This window comes from Bombina bombina, chromosome 6, assembly GCF_027579735.1.
Source record: "Bombina bombina isolate aBomBom1 chromosome 6, aBomBom1.pri, whole genome shotgun sequence".
Classification (NCBI taxonomy): Eukaryota; Metazoa; Chordata; class Amphibia; order Anura; family Bombinatoridae; genus Bombina; species Bombina bombina.
In genome coordinates this window covers 116,690,105-116,707,631 of record NC_069504.1, presented here as the reverse complement: position 1 = coordinate 116,707,631, position 17,527 = coordinate 116,690,105, and the positions used below count along the sequence as shown (strand labels likewise).

Genomic DNA, 17,527 nt, shown 5'->3' with positions numbered 1-17,527 from the left:
TACTCAATTTTTTTAACCTTTGTTGAAGTAGCTGCAAAGCAAAATTAGATAAAAGGAGACATTTGGAAAGTATCTTCTATCTAAATCATGAAAGAAAAAGTTTGGGTTTCATGCCCCTTTAACTACTTGTTTAAACCCTTAAAGGGACACTGAACCAAAATTTATTCTTTCGCGATTCAGATAGAGCATGCAATTTTAAGCAACTTTCTAATTTACTTCTATTATCAAATTTTCTTCATTCTCTTGATATCTTTATTTAAAATGCAAAAATGTAAGTTTAGATGCCGGACTCATTTTTGGTGAACAGTCTGGGTTGTTCTTGCCGATTGGTGGATAAATTCATCCACCAATAAAAAAGTGTTGTCCAGAGTGTAAACCAAAAATAAAGACAGCAAGAGAACGAAGAAAAATTGATAATAGGAGTAAATTAGAAAGTTGCTTAAAATTGCTTGCTCTATCTGAATCGCGAAATAAAAACTTTGGGTTCAGTGCCCCTTTAAGGCAGTGCTTTCTAAACTGTGTGTCGTGACACAGTGTGTCGGTGTGTCCCTGCTTCAGCACAAATTTTTTTTTTTTTTTGGTTTCTGACTTTCCATCTGCCTGCTACACATATCAACATATCACGTGGTTAACACGTGATTGATACCTAGTGGGTCACAGATCATCTTAACCGATTGGCACAGCTCAGCGGGAACTGAAACTATTCCCATTGGCGGCTTTGGTGGAAAAATTGCTCCTTACTGCACGTGTAGTCTCCTCAATCAGCTTGTGACGGCATGTGTATTCAGTGAGTGGGATAGCAGTGTGTTTGCAGCGCGGGCAGTAGTCAGACTCACAGAGCTCTGAGGGCGGCAGCTTAAACAATGAGCTGAAGTCAGAAGTCAAAGCTGCTCCCGATATATGGATAGGAAGTGGAAGCTTAAAAATGCTTGATGATGAAATGCGAGTATCTTTAGCTAATATTCCACCAAATATTCAGAAACTGTGTTCATCCCATCAACCTTATGCATCCCATTAAAATAGTAAGTAGCTATTGGTGTTATTAAACGTTTTTTTTTAAATTCTTGCACATACTTACATACTATTACTTGTAAATACATTTTGTTTTTATATCATTTATGTATGCGTCCGTATCTCTTAAAACAAGTTAGTTTAACCTCCTGTTTCCTAGTACAACTGAATAACTGTCGCAAAATGATGTAGGTCTAAAAAGTGTGTCACCAACATGACAAGTTTGGAAAGCTCTGATTTAAGGGGTTTAAACACATAGTCTTGAAGCAGGGTCACTAGTGCTAAATAACAAGTACTAACGAATTAGAGCATGTAATGGTTACACCATGATAGCCCTTTAAACAACAGCATAAAATATATGAAATTTTAAAATGACAAATAAGTTCATTTGAGTCCCTAACGCAGTATTTGCAGGTAATTACACGAGTCCTCCCAAACAGAAAAAGGGCTGCAACTAACAATTATTTTCATAAAATCCATATACTGAGTGTTATAAATATAAAATTCAGACTAAAATAACTTTACATTAACACAATCGGCAGCAAAACACATTTTTATAGTGAAACAAAAAAAAACACGAACTGTTTGAAAAGAGGTAGAACTAGTAAGAGGTAAACTATCACTTAATAACATTCTGTTCACATTCTCAGAAACTTTGCAATCAAATGCAAAAATCATATAACATGACCCCATGCTCCTGGCTGAGGCTAGAGCTCTTTTTTGTAAGTTGTTTTGCCTGCAGCAGAAAAGAGGCGCTCAGGTGGCGTTGAGGTGCTAGGGTTTTGCCAATTTCACCAAGGTGGGATATTTATTTTGTTAACTCTCCACCAATGCAAGGGGCTTTTTTTAACAAAGTAAGCATTCTGACATAAAAAGTATCTTAAATATCTATATGCAATGGTAAATAACCAACTATAAAAGGTTAGGGAAACAATATCTAGTCTGCACTTAAAATAACAGAGATATACTTAGAGGTTGAATTTGGTACATTTTACAATTAATTAAAAATATTTAAAAAAAAAAAAAAAAAAAAAAAACACAACAAGAAAAGGCAAAAGCTCTAAGGACTATACAGGTAGCCCTCAGTTTACGCCGGGGTTAGGTTCCAGAAGGAATGGTTGTAAATCAAAACCGTTGTAAATTGAAACCCAGTTTATAATGCAAGTCAATGGGAAGTGAGGGAGTTGGGTTCCAGGCCCCTCTCAAGATTGTCATAAGTAACACCTAATACATTATTTTTAAAGCTATGAAATGAAGACTTTAAATGCTAAACCGCATTATAAATCTAATAAAATAATCACACAACACAGAATATATAATTAAACTAAGTTAAATTAACAAAAACCATTTGCTAAACAGCATTGTAAACCTAATAAAATAATCACACAACACAGACTTCATTTGCATTTTTCTGCAAACAGTTCTTTCTATGCATTCCAATTTGGACTGATTTATAGACAGGAAGATCTTGTTCCTTTGAAATCTGCTCGATAGCTCAGGTCTGGTTGAACTGATTAATTTTAGCTTGCTTGGCTTTGCTGCAACACCAGCGGACAGATCCACCTACTGGCTATTTTAATAAATGCACTGCTTTTCAAGTCACATGACTGGGAAAAAAAAGGTTGTTATTCTGAAACAGTGTAAATTGAACCGTTGTAAAACGAGGGCCACTTGTATATAAATAGCAAGACAAAGCCTTACACATGTATCTATAAAAATACATATAATCACAAAAAGAAAATTATTAACCTGTGAAAACACAAACAATAATAAATCAAACAAAAAACAATGTGTTAGTGCAAAAGAATATGTCCAAAAGAGTCAATTGGAGACTAAATTCCAACTCCAAATGAATGCTGCAGTTGAACTCCAAGGGTTAAATTCAAGGAGAAACAAGTAGGAGATACTTGCAAAAGAGTGTACTTATTAGCACTCACAACACTACTGGGTATGACACTAGGTAGAACAAGAGAATGCATCCCGAAGGAAGGAGGTAGTGTTTAAAACAAAACTTTTAATAAAAAAATATTAAACCCATAAAGTGGACAAAGAGATGCTTTGTAGGATAAACTAGAAACCGTATAGAAAATCTAAATACTGGTATAGTGGGGACTGTGTTATCCAAGGTAAGGATACACAGTTATCTCCCTGGATGCTAATAGAAGATTATATATTCGGACATATTTTCCTGAAGAATCAGCACACACATGCCAAATCAGTACTACAATATACTTCTGATCTGGCAGATAACATTATTCCTGATTTAGCATGGATATATTAGGGTACCACAATCTGATAGCAATACTCCCTGATTATTCAATTGTATTATAGTAAAGTGTAGTTAATTATCTATAGTTCATAGATTGCAAAGTAGATATTAATCTACCGATTGATGCTCAGGCGTGACTTATTGATCACATGAATAGAAACCGATGTTTGCCAAGTCTACATTTGTTAGGAGTATATTAAAGTGTGCATTACACATTAGTAATATACTCTTACTCTTATTTGTGGGATATATATAAGCAAGGGGTGCTACAAAATTAACAAGAGATGCACATTATGCACCAGATTTTTTATTATTATTTATTGTTATTCTGATAGAAATAACTATTATAGGGTAGATAAATTCATTCAACATGACAACTTCTAATGGTCCAACATTGGCAAAAATGGTCAGGGTATGTATCTTAATTTTTGTGTACCACTTGTGATTGTAGCGACTATGTCGCAAGTACTTTCCTCTAGGAGTTCTCAGCTTGCAATAGTGTCCGTTTAGTAATGTTTGTAGTCACAGAGAATATATGCTATTTGTATTCTGTGGCTATACGTGAATTCACTTACAACATCATTAATAGGTAGCAATATTTCCTACAGTTAGATAGTGATTATACAGTACTGTAACGAGTTATAGTTAGATCATAAGCTTGGGAGCATTATGTATTCATGGGCAGAAATACAAAAGTCATAAGCTATAAGAGTTAGTTGCTTGACAGCAAAATAACTGATATTTTAAATGGAGGCGCACATTTTGCGCCAAATTGAGTTATTATACACACAATATGTTACCGTGGAAATTATTAATACAACATATAGGGTACCCAAAGATATGTCAATGGTATTTTTGCTCAAAAACTCAGGCACACTTTTGCCCTAGTTTTCTTACACTGCTTACTATTGGGTGAAATATACAGAGAGTCAGTTAAATACTAATATGTACGCAGACTTATTTTCACCGCAATTTGATAGCCGTACATTCTGTTTCTGCCTCTAGATTGCGATTATTACTATAAGTTAATATGGTTTAGATCGTCAAGTTGTAGGAGCAGTTAATACTCAAAATCTGAGTGGGGGCTAAATCGCTATACTTGCAGTTACTTAGTTAGCAAATATATATATAATAAGAGTGGTTTATAATTTCAAATACAGGCGCACACTTTGCACCAAAATTATATTATTGAACCATATATTGCTATGCAATTTAGAGCAAGGCTCACATATCGCACCGAGATTATTGGTTATATGCAAGTACTGTTGTTAGGAACCATCGAGTAAGAAATTATCAAGCCAGAAATAGTTCCTTGAAAAAGCCAAGCAACTATTTGGTGAAACGATTGTTGGATTTGAGCGTGTGAGGTCACATTGTAGGCGGAGACCAACCTTCTGAACTGCAAACTGTTATCATAGACATTGTTTACAATATACAGTCTGTGTAATATACAGATGTTGTAGCTGTGGTTGTTCTCTGTAAACCCCTGTGATTTTAACACTTTTTAATAAATTGTTTTAACATTCACTTCTATCTGCTCCTGCTGAAGTCTCCCATTGCTTTTATCTCTAGAGCTTGATGTGATGCTCTGCAGTATGTGCGTATACAACTTACATGTGATTTAACCCTGTAGTATCACTATTGGCAGCATTGATCCGTTTTATTTGAGGTTAACCCTTGGAGTTTGACTGCAGCATTAATTTCCACTTAGAAGTAATGCCTGGGATCACTTATGCACATTTGGCGTTGGGATTCAGTACATATAATCAGCAATATTAGTTGATCTGCTAATAATTGTGCAAACAGATAATAGTGCACATTAATTCAAATAAAACCCATCAATCTAGAGCTAGGTGTAAATAACAAGCTTGGAACTATATTGTGCAAAGAATAGTCCCAAATCCCCGGAATTAATATAAACAATCCAAATGATAACTCCTATTTATTTCTGGGTTGCACATAAGCCGGGAGTAGTTGTAAACTTATGCTGTATTCTGAAAAAGTTAAAAGTAAAGATCTGTAGACGTCCTTTAGGCTAAGGGCATAACTATAAAACACAATACCATGTGCAAGAGCCCATTGGAGTGAAGCAGTTGGTGCTGTGCACAGACCAACTAATTGCAAACCAACTGATCGATTATGAGATTCGCTGACAACTATTTTCATAATCGATTATATTTATTAGTTGTTGCAGCTCTTAACAGAAATGAAAGGGACAGTGTACATCAGAATTTGTATTGCTTAAAAAGATAAATTATCCCTTTATTACCCATTCCCTAGTTTTGAACAACCAACATAGTTATATAAATACACTTTCTTTCATGTAATTAGCAAGAGTCCATGAGCTAGTGACGTATGGGATATACATTCCTACCAGGAGGGGCAAAGTTTCCCAAACCTCAAAATGCCTATAAATACACCCCTCACCACACCCACAATTCAGTTTTACAAACTTTGCCTCCCATGGAGGTGGTGAAGTAAGTTTGTGCTAGATTCTACGTTGATATGCGCTCCGCAGCAAGTTGGAGCCCGGTTTTCCTCTCAGCGTGCAGTGAATGTCAGAGGGATGTGAGGAGAGTATTGCCTATTTGAATTCAATGATCTCCTTCTACGGGGTCTATTTCATAGGTTCTCTGTTATCGGTCGTAGAGATTCATCTCTTACCTCCCTTTTCAGATCGACGATATACTCTTATATATACCATTACCTCTACTGATTCTCGTTTCAGTACTGGTTTGGCTTTCTACTACATGTAGATGAGTGTCCTGGGGTAAGTAAGTCTTATTTTCTGTGACACTCTAAGCTATGGTTGGGCACTTTTATATAAAGTTCTAAATATTTGTGTTTAAACATTTATTTGCCTTGATTCAGGATGTTCAATATTCCTTATTTCAGACAGTCAGTTTCATTATTTGGGATAATGCATTTGAATAATCATTTTTTTCTTACCTTAAAATTTGACTTTTTTCCCTGTGGGCTGTTAAGCTCGCGGGGGCTGAAAGTCTTTGATTCATCATGCTTATGTCGAGTCGGGTAAAACTCCGCCTCAAAGGATTACAGCTCATTCTACTAGGTCAGTTTCTACTTCCTGGGCGTTTAGGAATGAAGTTTCGGTTGATCAGATTTGCAAAGCAGCAACTTGGTCTTCTTTGCATACTTTCACTAAATTCTACCATTTTGATGTGTTTTCTTCTTCTGAAGCAGTTTTTGGTAGAAAAGTACTTCAGGCAGCTGTTTCAGTTTGATTCTTCTGCTTATAATTTCAGTTTTTTTCATTATAAGATTTAAACTTTATTTTGGGTGTGGATTATTTTCAGCGGAATTGGCTGTCTTTATTTTATCCCTCCCTCTCTAGTGACTCTTGCGTGGAAGATCCACATCTTGGGTATCCATTATCCCATACGTCACTAGCTCATGGACTCTTGCTAATTACATGAAAGAAAACATAATTTATGTAAGAACTTACCTGATAAATTAATTTCTTTCATATTAGCAAGAGTCCATGAGGCCCACCCTTTTTTGTGGTGGTTATGATTTTTTTGTATAAAGCACAATTATTCCAATTCCTTATTTTTTATGCTTTCGCACTTTTTTCTTATCACCCCACTTCTTGGCTATGCGTTAAACTGATTTGTGGGTGTGGTGAGGGGTGTATTTATAGGCATTTTGAGGCTTGGGAAACTTTGCCCCTCCTGGTAGGAATGTATATCCCATACGTCACTAGCTCATGGACTCTTGCTAATATGAAAGAAATTAATTTATCAGGTAAGTTCTTACATAAATTATGTTTTTTATCTCAGTGATTACCTTGTTTATAAGCCTCTGCAAACTGCCCCCTTATTTCAATTCTTTTGACAGACATTTTAGCCAATCAGAGCTGGCTCACCTGAACTCCACATGCGTGAGCACGGTGTTATCTATATGACACACATGAACTAACACCCTCTAGTAGTGAAAACCTGTCAAAATGCCCTGAGAGAAAAGGCGGCCTTCAAGGGCTTAGAAATTAGCATATGAACCTCCTAGGTTTAGCTTTCAACTAAGAATACCAAAAGAACAAAGCAAAATTGGTGATAAAAGTAAACTGGAAAATTGTTTAAAATTACATTCTTTATCTGAATCATGAAAGTTTATTTGTGACTAGACTGTCCCTTTAAATAAAAAAATAAAAAAATATATGTCATATTTATTCAACCAGTCTCTCTCTTGTATGTAACAAATTAAATGTTTCAAAAAACAAAAATAGAACACAATTGTAGTTAGTTGCAATTCGATCAAATTTACTCCTATTAGCAAATGTTCTTCATTCTCTTGGTATCTTTATTTGAAAAGCAAGAATGTAAGTTTAGATGCCGGCCCATTTTTGGTGAAAAACCTGGGTTGTTCTTGCCGATTGGTGGATACATTCATCCACCAATAAACAAGTGCTGTCCAGGGTTCTGGCCTTTCTTTTTCAAATAAACGATAGCAAGAGAACGAAGAAAATTTGATAATAGGAGTAAATTAGAAAGTTGCTTAAAATTGCATTGGGTTCAGTATCCCTTTAAAGTAAATTTGTTCTGTATGCATGCTATATATCAGTAATCGAGCACTGCAAAATCTACATCTAGATTAATGGAAAAGCTTTTTTAACTCACAATTTGCAGGACTATGAAATTGCAAAGCAGCCAGGCATAAACCCTTTGAACAGCCTGGTGGAATCATTTTTTTCTTACAGGCGATGCACACAGAAGTACACCTAGTCTGCAGAAACTCACAAGGTTACTTCCTTTTTTTATACTACAACATGCTGTATCATGACAGAATATGGGTAGTGCTGGGGGCTTATTAAAATGTAATGTTTGCCCACAAAATCAAAATGTGCTTTAAAGGGACATTAAAACAGATGGTTACAAATAAAGTGCCATGCTATTATTTTTCCTTCTGTTCCTGCAGCTTTCTTTATAACTATTCTCTTATTGTAACCCATTTACAAGTGCTGGTTAGGAAATCATCACACTTGGCACTGCCATCTTGGAGCTCACATAGTCTTACACCCTGTGACAGAAGCGGCGCTCATTTACAGATCAGTGTTTTTGTCTTCTTGATAAGTTGTGCCTTGTAATTCAGTTTAACAAGCACAATACAAGTACATTTGTTAAAAAAAGGGTAGCATCATTGATCTTTCAAAGTCTGTCACAGGATGTAACAATACATGCGCACCAAGATGGTGGTACAGCTTCAAACTAGCAACTTTACATAGAGCTGCAGGTAAAGGGTGAAAAACAATAACATGGTGAGTAGTTACCCTGCTTGTGTATGTATATATATATAATATATATATATATATATATATATATATATATATATCTTAATCATTGATTAAAAATGTCTCCATATGCTCCAGTAAAGCCATTTGTTGCAAGGGTGTTGTAACAGTTCAAAATTGTATGTAACCACTGACACCCAAATTAACACACCAATCTAGTTAAAGGGACAGTCAAGATTAAAATGTCACGATTTATGAAGGGCATGCAATTTTAAATAACTTTACAATTTACTTTTATCAAATTTGTTCTAGCCTCTTGGTATTCTTTGTTAAAAGTTAAACCTAGGTAGGCTTAAAATGATGTCTAAGCCCTTGAAGGAAGCCTCTTATCTCAGTGCATTTTGTACAGCTATACAGTGCTATTTCATGTGTGCCATATAGATAACAATGATTGTACTTACTCTAGTGGAGTTATTTATGAGTCAGCACTGATTTGCTAATATGCAAGTCTGTCAAAAAAAACAAAGAAAAGAGGGCAGTCTGCAGAGGCTTAGATACAAGATAATCACAGAGGTAAAATGTATATTAATATAACAGTGTTGCAAAACTGGGGAATGGGTAATAAAGAAATGATCTATCTTTTTAAACAATAACCATTATGGAGTAGACTGTCCCTTTCATGAATATGACATATTATGCTTTATGTCATCGTTACAGTGAGACAGAACTGTGACAATATATGTCAGCTCATTATGGCAAAACACATATTAAAAAGTATCGCTAGAAAACCTATTGTATCTTCATGGGAATAAAATCTCAACGTATACTATGAGTCTGGTATGTGGGGTGCTATAGCCCTATGACAACTGCACAGGACCACAACGCAGCAAGGCCTAAGCCTGGTGGAAGCCCACGAGAGCATCTGACAGAGAACACACGAAAAGCACATGAATGAAAAGTGTAAAGACCGCTATGCACAGAGCTAGAATCTTCCAGCTAAATGTTAGCGAGCAACGCAAGACTAAAACTCTTTTACTACAGTTCCCCCTCACCATTATGATCCATGATTCGAAGCGGTGCACTCCGGGAACGGAAGTCCCTGGGCGGTCGGAGGAAGAGCTGTAACTAAGACAATAATGATTCTACGCATGCGCCGAATTTTTCGAAGCTAGGCAGAGGGTATTCGAAATGCGCATGAGCTAGTGTATAGCAGCTTGTCACTAGGCGTTCATTTTGCGCGTGCGCAATTGGTTGGCTCATTGGCTGCGTCTTGTTAGCGTTTTTTTCCCATTTGCTTTAGTTCACAACAATCATTTCACAACACAACGTGATTAACATTGGTCAGGGCCGTAGTTGCGCAGGAAATTTCGAAATTTAAAGATCATGGGTAAATTACAAATGCAAGCATGACAACTTTAAAGAAATATTGCTAAGTAATCTTTGAATTTTTCGTGGAAGATTATTTTATTCAATACATTTTCTCTCATTGTTAAATGTTTTAAATATTGTTCTCACATAATTAGAAGTTAAGATGTTTCATTTGAAAACCCAAGCAAACCGATGTGCTAATAGCAGGGTTGCCAGCTGTTCTTCATAATAAAATAATGGAAATCAGTCGGTGAATGGGCACATGGTAGATGGGGGTAACAAAACGTTCCCCCAAAAGCTCTACCTTAGCCTCATATCTTGATAAGATAATGTACTTTTTTTTTTTACAACTTAGCAGTCATTTTACCCATAGGCAGCCAGTAACATACAAATCAACAAATTCCCCTCTCTGGCTGCCAGTAACAAGTGATTTGACCCTGTTGACTGCACCTCACTTCTTTTTACTCGATATTTGTAATGAGTTTAGGCCGTTTTTAACCCCTTAATGACCAGCTGCCAGTTCTTAAGATGGCAGATACTAGTTTGAGGGGGGAGGATTAGAGAGCTGGTTGGGGGATCAGGGGCATGTGTAGGGTTGCCACCTTTTGCCCAGAAGATTCCTAGACACTTTCTAAATGGGGGTGGAGGGGGCGTGGCTTCTCAGAGCCTCACATTCAATATGAAATGACATATATATATATATATTATGTATATTATGTTTATATATCTCCTTACTTGCAACATATCCCTCCCTACAACTCTTCCCTCCTTCTACTCCTCACACTAAACTTCACAGAAGTATTATATCATTAGATCAGCAACAGCTTTCTAATTCCCTCAAACCTCTCCTCTCATCCTCCTTTTTCTGCCCTGACAGTCTTGATAAAGGCGCATACTCAGCGCTGAAACACGTAGATTTTGACAATCTAGTGTGACCGACTTTGGCTCCAGCGAGAAAACCTCACAGAACCGCTACTGAACCACTCCCCCCACGACCCGGCTACCCGATTGGACCTCCGCGGACCACGTGATCCCACTGTGTACACGTCAGGGTAGGAAGGATTGACCGGGAAAGTTTAATGGTGAGACACCAACTGAAACAACCCACCTCAGCTGACATTAACTTACACGGCGATACGCCGATCAGAGAGACCATCCCGGGACGGATACAGCCTTCCCATAACCCACAAAGTTTCAAGAGGAGGTAAGGGATATCGGTAGTCCGGTAGGGGTGAGCAACAAATAACTCTGTACCACTCAGTTCAAATTGCGGGCTTATAACAAGCTACACAAATTGGAAGTTAGCCCCTTGGATCCCATATAAATAGTTGTGGCCACAACTTTTAACCTCATACATCACTCACACTGAACTTTGATTGTGAGATTCTGATCAAGGACTTATCCACACGGACAAGAGTGTCCTTTTAACAATACAGCTATTTTTAGCGATTTTATTGTCTATGCATACATAGCTATTTTATTGTTCTGCTATAGTGTATCACATTTCCACTTTCGTATGCCTATGTATTGTGATGTATCAACCTGCTTAAGAATTGCGTACATGTTTTAATAAGCTTGGATGTATCTACTTATATACATATATCTGTGTAACAGATTTTTATGAGGAATATAATAACCATTTTTAGTAAAATATTTTATCCATTATTTGCACTAGCCTTCTAATTCTTATACCTCGATCATTTTACAAACGGATCACATTTGTATTGCATTTACATTGCATTTGCACATCGCTACTATATTGCACTTCACTAATTGAGGACCCATAGGTATAATTACCGTCACCGATTCACGTAACACCACACCATCTCTAATATATTATATGAAAGTGCCATTTCTATCCTAATTTAATAGGACACCACCATATTAATATATTAATATATGAATATACTACTGTTTGTCACTATTTTTTGAGCCCTTAGTACACCACACGGACGCCAGATATAATTATATCGCACTTTTATTCAAATCAAATACAATTAATCTACACACACAGTATGATATACACCTATAGTATTCAATCATAGATTGGATCCTATTTTTTCAGCTTCTATAGGTAGTCCCACTCACATCTCTGTTTTTGAGCGCACCCCTCCCCATTTGTTTTTTGATTTCCTTATTTTCTGATACTGGGAGCATATCAGAATTAGGGGTAGCACAGTTGAGTCTGGCACTTGTATCACCACACACTAAACTATATATACTCACCAATCTATCTGCCACTATAATTCCACCCTTATATCCGTCCTTGACAATCTGGCCCCTCTTACCATAGCTCAGAAATCAAACACTCATCCTCTGCATACTCCTCTGACACGATACCTACGCAGATGTTCCCGTACTGCTGAGCGGCACTGGAGAAAATCTAGGAGTTCAGCTGATTTTCAACATTACAAATTTATCTTGAACTCCTACTATTCTGCCCTTAATCTCCATAAGCAACACTACTTCTCTACTCTTATCTCTAATCTTTCTTCAAACCCAAAATGTCTGTTCTCCACTTTCAATACCCTTCTCCACCCTCCCCCACCTCCTAATACAACTCTGTCAGCTCAAGACTTTGCCAGCCACTTCAATAACAAAATTGACTCCATCAGAAATGAAATCAGCTCTCAACATAATTCCATTCTCTCACCCCCTCAAATGCTCTCAATCAACCACAACCAACATAACCTTAAACTTAGTTCATTCTCCCCTGTTACTGAGGAAGAAGTTTTGGCATTTATAGTGCACTCTCACCTCACTACCTGTTCCCTTCACCCTATCCCCTCACAGCTACTCCCCTCCCTCTCTGCTACCCTTACACCTATACTCACACACATTTTCAACCTCTCCTTCATCGCTGAAACATGCACTAGTCACACCTATCCTCAAAAAAACCTTCCCTTGATCCTACCTCCCCATCCAACTATCACCCTATTTCCCTCTTGCCTCAAAGCTTCTCGAAAAACTAGTTTATGCACGCCTATCCCATTATCTTACAATAAACTCCTTCCTTGACCCACTGCAATCTGGATTTCGTCCCCATCACTCCACAGAGACAGCAATTGTTAAGGTTACCAACGACCTACATACAGCAAAATCAAAAGGCCACTTCTCTCTGCTTATCCTCCTTGATCTGTCTTCAACCTTTGACACTGTTGACCACCCTCTTTTTCTCCAAACCCTCCAATCCTTCGGCATCTGTGACAGAGCCCTCTCGTGGCTCTCTTCATACCTGTCAAACCGTACCTTTAATGTAGCCTTCTCTGGGGCCTCCTCTGCCCCGTCACCACTTTCTGTCAGAGTACCGCAAGGCTCTATCCTCAGTCCCCTTCTCTTCTCAATCTACACGTCATCACTAGGTTCTCTAATAAAGTCCCACGGTTTACAATATAATTTGTATGCCAACGACACCCAAATCTACTTCCCTGCACCAGACCTATCTTTTTCCTTGCTAACCCGTGTCACTAACTGTCTTTCTCACATCTCTAACTGGATGTCCTCTCACTACCTCAAGCTAAATCTCTCCTTATTTTCCCCTCTTCTTCAAAAATCTCCACCCTCAATCTCTCTATAACTGTCGACAACTCCATCATTACCCCTACCCCGCATGCCCGATGTCTCAGGGTCACATTTGACTCAGATCTTTCACTCCTTACATTCAGTCCTTGGCTAAAGCCTCCACCTTAAAAACATCTCTAAAATTAGGCACTTCCTTACACAAGACACAACTAAGATTTTAATCCACTCACTCATTCTTTCCCGCTTCGATTACTGCAACTCTGTCCTCTCTAGTCTCCCCACCTGCCGCCTAGCTCCTTTACAATCCATAATGAATGCCTCTGCCAGACTCATCTTCCTTACACGTCGCTCTTCATCTGCTGCACCTCTCTGCCAATCCCTTCTCTTTCCTCTAAGATCAAACACAAAATTCTCATTCTGACATACAAAGCCCTCAACTGCACTGCTCCCCCCTATATCTCGGACCTTGTCTCCAGATACTCTCCCTCCCGTCCCCTTCGCTCTGCTCATGACCTCCTACTCTCCTCCTCTCTTGTCACCTCATCACACTCCCGTTTACAGGACTTCTCCAGACTGGCTCCCATCTTGTGGAACTCTCTGCCTCGCTCCACGAGACTCTCCCCTAGTTTTGAAAGCTTCAATCGCTCTCTAAAGACTCTACTGTTCATGGATGCATACAACCTACGCTAACCTTTCTTTATACCAGTTCCTCTCCTCCATTGCTATCCCCTGAACCCCCGTAACATGTAAGCCTAAGAGTCCAGCTGTCTGTAGATCACCTTCTTAAAAGCTGACTACAACAGTGCAACTCTTGGCAGGGCCCTCTACCCATTTGATCCCTATAATTGTTTTGTTGTACTCTGCATTTGTTTTATAGCGCTGCGGAATCTGTTGGCGCTCTACAAATAACCGATAATAATAATACCCCAGCTAAACTTAACCTTACAAGCTACTTGATTGACCCCTTCACTACCAGGTATTTCAGAAGTGTGGTGCGCAGCTGCAATTAGCAGCCTTCTAATTACTAAAAGGCAATGGGAAAGCCATGCATGTCTGATTTTTCTAAACAAAGAGATCCCAGAGAAGCTTTTACAACCATTTGTGTTGTGACTGCATACATGATATGTAAATAATTTCAGTGAGAACCCCAAATTTTGTAAAAAAAAAAAAAAGGTTAAAAAAAAATAAAATACTTTGCATTTGGCAGCAAAACGGTTGCATGAAATATACCAAAATGGGCCTAGATCAAACCTGTCCCCAGGCCTCCCTAAAAGGCCAGATTTTGAGGATATTTGAATTAGAGCACAGGTGGTATAATCAGCTTATTAGCAAACATATTTATTTTACCTGCTCTCACCCAAGGTAATACTGAATTCTGGCCTTTATTGGGAGATAGGTTCGAAAACCAGTGGCCTAGATTATTGTTGCACCAATACTAGTGTTGGTGATATTCCCCTGGACTGAATAACTCTTCAGACCACGACAGGTTAAAGAGGGTTCATTTATTGAAAACACCTACACACTGCAGTGAGGAGATAATACAAGGTTTTCTCTGGGGGGGTCAGTGCTCTTCCCAGCTATTTATACACAGGAGACAGGGCATTGCTGGACTCCATATCTAGGCTAATACAGTTTATTATTGGCTAGCTAAAAAATGCAAGGGTTTTTACCAAATATGGTTATAACATAAATAAATAACAGTTAGACAAAATTCTATTCACTAAGTTCTATTCCTTAGAGTAGCTGGTTAACTGTCTGACTGTATATAAAAAAGGGCAAAGGTCAGTGATGAACTAATGTTTGCTTTTTCTGAAACATTTCTTATGTTTACAAAGAGAGTTGTGTAAAAAGCATATCATTCTACAAGCTTACTAATTTATGGTATACATACATTCATATATACACATATATTTGGCCTACCAGGACAACAAGGAACTTGAGTGATTACTGATACAAGAATAGAAAGGGATTAGGTTTAGAAAAAAATAAACAGACATACACTAGCTACCATAAAACTTTGCCTCCTTAAGCAAGACTGGCCTCTCCTGACTAACAATGCCCGCATAAAAATTATCCCGTTCAGACCTCACAAAGCACTGCAAAAAAAAACAGTTACAGATATTGCTTATTATTTTCAACAGTCCTTCCTCTGATGCTGTTAAACTCTGTGACAATAGCATCAAACAGCAATATGATTTAGTAGGGTGAATTCCATCTCAAACTGCAGTGCAGAGTTGTCGTGCAATGGGACACAAGCGAGGCTGGAGCTTCACAGGAGGGCATCCGTCTGCTGGTTGCTGGGCTGACAAGGTTACAGAGCTTGTGTAGCATTAATTTGAGACTAGAGCTGCAACAACTAATCAGCATAATCGATAATAATCGATTATGAAAATAGTTGTCAACGAATCTCATAATCGATTAGTTGGTTTGCAATGAGTTGTCTGTGCACAGCACCAGCTGCTTCACTCCAATGAGCTCCTTCACATGGTATTGTGTTTTATGGTTATGTCCTTAGCCTAAAGGACGTCCACAGACATTTACTTTTTTAGGACAGTATGTTTCTTTTTAATTTTACAACTACTCCTGTCTTATGTGCAACCAAGAAATAAAATAGGAGTCATCTTTTGGATTGTTTATATTAAATCAGGTGATTTGGGACTATGCATGATATAGTGCCAAGCTTGTTATTTACACCATGCCCTAGATTGATGGCATTTGTTATATGAATTGATGCCACTATTACCTGTTTACACAATTTTAGTAGATCGCTTGCTATTGCTGATTATATGTACTCTATAGATAAATGTGTAAGGCTGTTTCCTGTTATTGATATATATAGTCTTTAGCCCTTTTGCCTTTTTTTGTTTTTGCTTTTAATATTTGTAATTAATTGTAATATGTACCAAATGCAACCTCTGTAAGTATATATCTGTATATATCTGTTATTTTAAGAGGGGACTAGATATTTTTCCCCCTAACCTTATAGCTGGTTGTTTACCATTGCATATAGATATTCAAGATATTTTTATGTCAGAATGAAGTCCAGGCTTACTTTAAGAGCCCCCTTGCATTGGTGGAGAGCTAACAAATATAAATAGCCCACCTTGTTGAAATTGGCAAAAACCCTACTTATGCATCTCAGGCACCTCAGCACCATCTAAGTGCCTGTTCTCTGCTGCAGGCAAAATAGCTGCAAAAGAAAGCCAGCCTCACCCAGGAGCATGTGGACATTTTTACATTTCAATGCGAAGTTTCTGAAAATGTGAATAACAGAATAGTATAAACAGTGGTAGTCTACCTCTTACTAGTTCTACCTCTTTTTAAAAAGTTTGTGGTTTTGTTTTGCTTGATTATAAAAAAATTGTTCTGCTGCTTAAAAAATTGGACCAACAGTTGTGTTAATGTACAGTTTTAGTCTAAAGTTTATACCTATGACATTCAATATGCGGATTTTACTTTAAAATATAGGGAAAAAATTATTTATTTATTTTTTATCCGATTAGTCGATTAATCGAAAACATAATCGTCCAATTAATCGATTATGAAAATAATCATTAGTTTCAGCCCTATTTGCAACAGATTATTACAAGAGAAAGAAAAACAATTAGTACGACAAAGATTAGCAAACCTTGCAGTATCTGTACCCCCAATTTATCTTGATGGGCCAAAAGTCAAATCAAAAACCAAAACACTAAACTAAGTATCATGCAGAATGGGTAAGTAATAAAATTATAATTTTCCATTATTCTCTCTAAGTATTGAGCTTTGGTTTTCCACATAAATAAAAGATAAGGATGTAAGTATGTGTACACAAAGTGATAACATAATGGGATATGATATTACCTGAAGATAGGCTGTGGTTTAAAAGCACAAAACCATCTACTTCATATACACAAATAAACCTGCATACATTTTATACTCTGCAGCTGGTATAACACGTCTAAAATAGATTAATATAAAAACAATTTTTCAGTGTACTGTCCCTTTAAGAGACTGGGGTTGCCACAGACATACAGTATATTGCTTTGTAATCTCTAATAGCTAAACATAAGTATATACGTATTTAAAGGGACAGTCTACACCAGAATTGTTATTGTTTTAAAAGATGG

At 37.4% G+C, this 17,527-nt stretch overlaps 1 protein-coding gene across 4 annotated transcripts in view; it reads right to left on the bottom strand.

Annotated features, from left to right (window-relative positions):
- CBLL1 (Cbl proto-oncogene like 1) overlaps positions 1 to 9,641 on the bottom strand; it is a 40,932-nt gene extending 31,291 nt beyond the window's left edge. For all 4 annotated transcript variants that reach the window (XM_053716576.1, XM_053716578.1, XM_053716577.1 and 1 more), the window contains exon 1: positions 9,581 to 9,641. In XM_053716576.1, coding sequence (XP_053572551.1) covers positions 9,581 to 9,593 — 13 coding nt within the window. In that variant the 5' untranslated portion in view covers positions 9,594 to 9,641. The remainder of the gene's footprint in view (positions 1 to 9,580) is intronic.
- Between the last annotated feature and the right edge of the window lie 7,886 nt (positions 9,642 to 17,527).